Source organism: Gekko japonicus, unplaced genomic scaffold, assembly GCF_001447785.1.
Source record: "Gekko japonicus isolate JY-2015 unplaced genomic scaffold, Gekko_japonicus_V1.1 scaffold102, whole genome shotgun sequence".
In the NCBI taxonomy this organism is placed as follows: Eukaryota; Metazoa; Chordata; class Lepidosauria; order Squamata; family Gekkonidae; genus Gekko; species Gekko japonicus.
The window spans coordinates 1,172,780-1,179,986 of NW_015172006.1; the positions used below are offsets into that span (position 1 = coordinate 1,172,780).

Here is a 7,207-nt window from a genome sequence, read left to right on the forward strand (position 1 = left end):
TCACATTTTTAAATGCCCCTTTCCCAAGGAATTCACGGTAGTGTTCACAATTAGAATCCTAGAATCACAGAGTTGGAAGGGGCCAGACAGGCCATCTAGTCCAACCCCCTGCCCAATGCCACCACAGCTACTTCCCCTCCTCCATGCTCTCAGCAGCCCTGTAAGGTAGGTTGGGCAGAGAAAATATGATTGGCCCAAAATCACCTTGCCAGCTTCACGACCAAGTGTGAATTTGAGCTGAGGTCCACACAGTCCTACTCTGACACTCTGACTGGATGCCCCATATAGGAAATACTACTCTGCTCAAAAGTGCCCTCGTCAGCAGAAATCTTCACAGCTTCCACTGGCTTGTAGGAGGGCGGGTGTGTGGGAGCGAGAATAAAGGGCCAGTCACTGGTGCTATCATTCATATTCATTATTCTCTAACGCTTCGGAAGATCAAAGAACCATCACTTCCCATATTTCCAATGCATCTGTAGGGCTAATGTTTTATTACTTTGATGATGGTTAGTATTGATAAGCATAGAAAGATCTCTGTTATTCCAAGGAGACCTACAAATCACCACTATAATAAAGAGAGGATTTTAAAAAAATAGCTGTAAAATTGGCTTTTGGGGTAGCATAATATATTTTAAAAACTGAGATAGTTTACGTCACTATAGCCTAAAATCCATCAGGCAGGGAATCCATCTGAAGAAACACTGGTGGTTAAACTATTCAGTCTGTATGTATAAGGAGCTGCGGTGGCTCAAGTGGTTAAAATGCTGAACTGCAGTCTGTGGAAGGTCGGTAGTTCAGCAGTTCGAGACCCGAGTGTGCCGCATGACGGGGTGAGCTCCCGTCTCTAGTTCCAGCTCCTGCCAACCTAGCAGTTCCAAAGCAAGAAATTGCAAGTAGATAAATAGGTACCACTTCAGTGGGAAGGTAACAGCGTTCCATGCGCCTTGATGTTTAGTCATGCCGGCCACATGACCACGGAAATGTCTTCGGACAGCACTGGCTCTTTGGCTTTGAAACGGAGATGAGCACCGCAACCCTAGAGTCGGATTCGACTGGCTTTCGAGCAAGGGAACCTTTACCTTTACTGTATAAACAGCGGGGAGGGGGACCTTTTATAGAGACGACATGCACAAGTTAACACACAGTGCTATCCTAAGAACACTTTCCCAGGAGGAAGCCCCATTGAATAGGCCTGAGTAAGATTCTGAGCAGACCTTAGAAGAGGAACTTCCTTCTCCACAAAAGAAAAAGGAGAATGCCTCTAATGCTTACAGAAACAGAAATTCCTGCCCTGATGACAGGTAAGGGAGAAGAGGCCTCTTCATCTGCAGTGTTTATAATTATTTGGAAATAATGTTGATAATGCCACATTTTTAAAACTGTTCCCTAAGAGGGAGAGGACTTCCCAGTCTCCTACAGTATTTTAAACAGTGCATGTCTGACAAAGAAGTTTTATTTCTGTAAATATTACCATCCTGAAGGCTCATGGAGAGTAACAGGCCATTAACAAGCAACCTTTTCTATTAGGCCTTAGCAATTTAGCAAAACAGCCAGGAAACTAAAAAAAAAACATTTTAGAAGTCTCTGGAACACAGAGGAACAAAAAAAAAGGGAGGAGGAACAATAACCATCAGAGGTACGCCACACACACAAGAGAACTGTGTTACACTCAAAAACCAATTCTATTAATCACTTTTAGAGTTAGGACTGCTTCGGCTATTTGGGCATCTTTCCATCACACCACCAAAAGGTCTGCTATTTGTGGAATTTGTTTCAAAGACAGAGATACTGTTTAGTATCATAGTAGCCTATGAGTAAAGAGTAGGTGGGTGTAACGTGTCTACAGCAACCACAACAACGACTTTAACAAATAGTGATAACAATAATATTAATAAGAGCGACACCATCAAATATACAGCATCTCAGTCCATTCATAAGACTTCCCTCTCCATTTAAAAAAACTAGAGAAATCTGCCAATAAGATAAAAGGAGCAAAGTGTGTGCAACAAAGCACCCTGTTGTGGTTAGACTGTCAAAGCAGACTCTGGGAAAGTCCCAGGTTCAAATCCTCACTCATCCACAGAAGCTCACTGGGTGACCCTGGGCCCCACACTCTCTCTGGCTCTAACCCACCTCGCAAGATTGTTGTGAGATAAAATAAGAGGAAGAGAGAACAAACCCGGCAAGCTGTCTGGGGTCCTCACTGGGCAGAAAAGCAAGGTATAATCTAAGCGACCGCCCTTCATTGTTTCCGACTGTAGCCAGCCTTACCTCCGGGGCTCCGGGCGAGTAGTTACACACACACACTTCAAACACCCCCCCATCCCATGACATAGTCAATTACTACCGGGCGCATCCTCCTTAACAAGGCACCGGGAAGAATCCACCCACATACGGGAAACTCTTCCAATGAAGGGGGGGGGGGAAATCCATGGGTCCTTCTTTGTGCCTCTCTACCTGTGTGTGCCCCCCCCCAGCCCCGGGTCCCCACTCACCTGTGCCGCTGTGGCCCACCAGATCCTCCTCCTCCTCCTCCGCCTGGGGCGGCGGCGGCGGCGTTGCGGTCGGGCTGCCGGTGCTGACGTCGCCAGGGATGCTCGGGGTCGGTCCTTCCCCGGGACCGGCCGCCGAAGAGGGAGGCGTCGAGGGGGAGGCCGTGGCGGCGAGGGCCGGGCTGGGGGTGTCAGGGGGCGGCGGGGCGGTCGGGCTCCCCGCGGGACTTCCGCTGGAGGTGGCCGCGGGGGTGGGGTCGTCTTGGGCGGGCAAGGTGGGCTGGCCCCCCGTGGCGTTGGCCGCCGCCGCCCAGGAGCTGAGCTCGTTCAGGTCCTCTTCTTCTTCTTCCCGGGGAGGCGGGGACGGAGAGGGCGGCGGCGGCGGCGAAGAAGGGAGGGACCTCCCTGGCCCCAAGAGCACCGCTCCCCCCGGCGACCCCACGCCGGCCCCCGGCGGAGCCACGCTGGAGCCGCCTCGTCCTCCTCCTCCGGCGGCGTGCCCCGGCTGGGCGTCAAGGGCCAGGGCGCACGGGAGCGAGGCCAGCAGCAGGGCGAGCCGGCCGAGGCTCCGGAGCGCGATCCTCATGGTGCCGCGCACAGGTCCGCCATCCGCCCATCTAGTCATTCAGCCCGCCAGGCAGCCACACGTGGGGCTCCGCCTGCCATTGACTGACCCCCCCCCCTCCTCTCCCTCCCCGCCCGGCTCCGGCTGCCTCCTTCGCCCTTTACGCGCCGGCTCGGGCGTACGCGCCGGCTCCTCGCACGGAAGGGCGGCAGCAGCCCGGCGGGAGGCACCCGCCCCGCAAGTGCAAAGGAGAGGAGGGGGGGAAGAAAAGGGGGAAAATACAAATAGGCGTGCGCCTGAGCCAATGAGAAGCTGAGCAGGGACATGTGATCGAGCCAAATTTGCTACCCTTTGTGCACCGTGCAGCCAATAGGGAAGGGAGCGGAGAGCCCAAGCTCGGCCCTCCTCTGGGGGGGGGGGAGAGAAAGAGATCTGCCTGCGTTGTGTTTCCAAAGTGACGGGGGGGATGCGTTGCTCTGCTGCCGGTTCTGGCGCTGCCAGTGCGGCGGCGAACAAAGGAAGGCGGTGGACGCCTCTCCCTCTCGTCCTTGCATTAAGCGTGCTGTACATAAAAGGGAAAGGAGGCAAAGAGAGTCTCATTGGGCGGCAGATGATTCCCGGCGTCCAGCTCTGCTCTCCCAGACGCTTCGCTTGTCCGAAGCAACTCTGCACATGCTCAGATGCGCTATTGCGCTGTTTTCGCACCCACCCGCTCTCCTACTCCACAGACATCTGGTCGCCCAGTACAGAAACGTAAGTGATACGATAATTTAGGTTTGATACTGATGCGTCTCTGGGATGTATTTCTGTTGATTTGTTTCAAAAGCAGGCTCAAATTGCAGGCCTGGTGGTGTTAAAACACGCAACACTTACAACACGAAGATTGATCCATTATAACATTGGTTGGCAGATTCCCCCCACACACACACACTCCATATCTGGAAATCGGCACATGTTCAGAAGCACCCTCTTTCTCAGTACTGCTTCAGACGTTACAGGATAGAACCTCAGTATTAGGTTGCCAACTCCAGGCTGGGAAAGTGGATTTTTTTTTTGAGGGGGGGGGAGCTCTAGCAGGGATGTGATGCCGCAGAGTCCACCTGCAGATGCTGCCGTCTTCTCCAGGGGAACTGATCTCTGTAGTCTGGGGACCAGTTGTAGTTTTGGGAGAACTGGCAAACCTACTCAGCATTCAAACAGGTTCCAAAACAGGTTCACACTGCAAATTTGCTTCCGGTGAAATAGATCAGTATTCTGACGGATGGTCATCCCCCCCCCCCCCCCCCCCCCGCGCGCACTGTTGCCTTATCGACTCACTCCAAGGTTTGAGGCACAGGCGTTAGCAGTATTTTAGCCCCACACCAACTCTGAGATCAGGGGCTGAGCATGAATTTCAACAGGATCAGTTCTCTTAACATACTTTAAGCATCCCAGTCACACCCAGAAGTAGGGTAGGGACAGGCTGGATTTCTTAATTACATTAATGTCCTACCTTGTCCTTCTTGGGATTGGCTGGAGAGCTCCAGTCCAGGCACTGCCCACACTTAGACCTGCTTAGATTCAATAGTATTGCTGTACCATACATCCTTGGCTCATCCTCTGGGAGGAGTGTTTATATGTGACAGGGGAAAGACCAAGTCCTCGGCAACTGAAACCCTGAGACCCATTGGGACGAGGTTTGGGGAGAAAACGTGGCACAGCCTGGTGGTATCGTGCCAAAGAGTAGTCAGAGAGCTAGATTTATACACAAGCTAAGTAAGGTCCATTTCAGGGCTTCTGATTATGGTGGCAGAAAGTGCCATTATGTCTTACCTGGCAACTCTTGTGGGGATTTCAAGGCAAGAGCCGAGCAGAGGTGGTTTGCCATTGCATGCCTCAGCGTCGCGACCCCGGACTTCCTTGGGGGTCTTCCATCCTTGGTTTCCGAGATTGAGCAAGCCTGGGCCATCCAACTCAGATGATGAGGGCCCTCTAAATACATTTTAAAGTAAAGGTAAAGGTTCCCTTGCTCGAAAGCTAGTCGAATCCGACTCTAGGGTTCTCATCTCCGTTTCCAAGCCGAAGAGCCAGCGCTGTCCGAAGACGTTTCCGTGGTCATGTGGCCGGCATGACTAAACACTAAGGTGCTACCACTACTACTACTACTAAAAAATTATTAAGTCCCCCCCCCCTTTGGCAATGCTATGGAGACTTTTAAATCTGAGGTAGTTTAGGGTCTCAATCCGACCATGAGAGCAGTATTTCCATACAACACTAGGCATTATACCAGCTGATAAGCACAGCCAATGGGGATTCTGTGTTTTTGTGTTCCAAAGAGGAATAGGTCATCCTTGGTTTACTCTTTGGCAATGTGTGCTGATGGATGAAAACAGGGATTCGAATTGGTGTGAACAGTGAGTTCAGATCCGGGGGTGGAAATTACTTGGCTAAAAGAAATCACGACATACCCAGGCATGTGGGAGCCAGAAATATGTTGCAGACACTTCCCACTCTGCAGAGGTGTGGGTAAGCCTTTGGAAGCTGCATTCCAAACCCTGCCCAAGAACTCAAAGGCCTGCTTCACACATGCAGGAGAAGAATGCTAAGACAGTGGAATGGACTGCACCACTTTAGATCACAAGTCAAGGACCACATCTTGAAATTCATCTGTATGTGTTTTCTTAAGCCCTCCCAACAGAAAGCCAACAGCAAACAGAGAGAGTAGAATCGTTTGCCCTGCCATGCTGACGTTCACTGAGTGTCACTCAGCATTCAGAGATGCAGTCCTGCAATCCGGCACCTGCTGTCTGAAGTGGTAAAGTCTTCTCCCACATGTTTTTGCCTAGGAATTAACTGTCAATCAAAGAAGGTCATTTGGTGGGTACACGAGGGGGCCCAGATATTTGAATCTGGTATCTTGTTCTAATTGATTCCCCTGCAAGACCCAGCATCTGGTTTTTGGGTTTTTCCCAAAGCCCAGAATATTAGTTTTATCATAATTGATAGTAAGTTGTTCTTTATCACAGTAAAGGGAGAGTTTTTTTAAAGGCTCGTTTCAATCCTGTGGGGGTTCTAGAAAGTAATACTGCATCATCTGCGTATAATAATACGTGAATGTGCTGATGTGCTAGTTTGGGAGGGTGAAGATCTGGATCGTTCATAACATTTACAAGAGGGGGCCTGTTTGGTGGCAGCCCCACAATGATCAAACCACCTCCCCAGTGAGGTGTGCCTGGCCCCCTCACTTTCGATCTTTAGGAGGCAGCTGAAGACAGCTTTATCTAGGACTGCATTTAATTAAAACAGTCCAAAGAAGTGGTTTTAAATTTTGGCTTATGTGTTTCTCGTAATCTATTTTATTTATATTGTAAGCTGTCCTGAGTTCCAGAAGGAAGAAAGGCAACTAATACATGTTTTAAATAAGTCAGTAAATTCAACCACGTTGTCTGAGCTCTGTCTCTTCCTTCTCTTGCAGTTGTGAACCAGCCTCTCTGGCTTAGAGTAAACAAGATGAAGACGCGGCACTCAGGGCTGTCTGGAGTGTGGGGGGGTGGGGAGACGACCACACAAAATTCAGGAAGCTTGAGAGCCCCATGAAACTGGAATCTGCCAAGAAGCACATATGCACGCATGCTGAAGGAGAGAAAAAGCTCCTCCCTCATTAAGGTGAGGGTAACATGGAAAGAACTGCCCGGAAGTCTTCAGAGGGAGAATCGAGGATAAAAATGTAACAGATGAGGTAGAATTTCCACTGCTTAAAGGCCTGTATACAGGGAAGGCCCTGGGTTCAGTCCCCGGCAGTGGGGATTTAGATGAAATTCAGTTCACTAGAGTTAGACAGTATTGAATTAGATGGACCAAGAAAAGCCTGAACTACCTACGGAAATGCAGTGGGATGTCAGGCATCAACCTGTGGCTCACCTGTCACCTTGGCGGGTCTGTTCTCTCTTAGAATAGATACTCTGCTATTATATTATGAGTAACAGTTTTTCATCAATATGAATTACCACCTCTGGGCCAGCAGTGAATTTGGAGCTTTATACAGTACCATAAGTAAAACGGATTCTATCAAACCTGTGCATCATCTTAGAGGCACTTTACTTCAGCCTCACAAGCATCTTTAAAAATTAAAACACAAACACACACAACGTAGAACTTCTATCCTCCTTCC

At 50.1% G+C, this 7,207-nt stretch overlaps 1 protein-coding gene across 1 annotated transcript in view; it reads right to left on the reverse strand.

Annotated features, from left to right (window-relative positions):
* The window catches only part of MEGF9 (multiple EGF-like-domains 9), a 105,924-nt gene extending 102,846 nt beyond the window's left edge, over positions 1–3,078 (reverse strand). Inside the window, exon 1 of the mRNA XM_015420168.1 lies at positions 2,496–3,078. Coding sequence (XP_015275654.1) covers positions 2,496–3,078 — 583 coding nt within the window. The remainder of the gene's footprint in view (positions 1–2,495) is intronic.
* Positions 3,079–7,207: the final 4,129 nt, after the last annotated feature.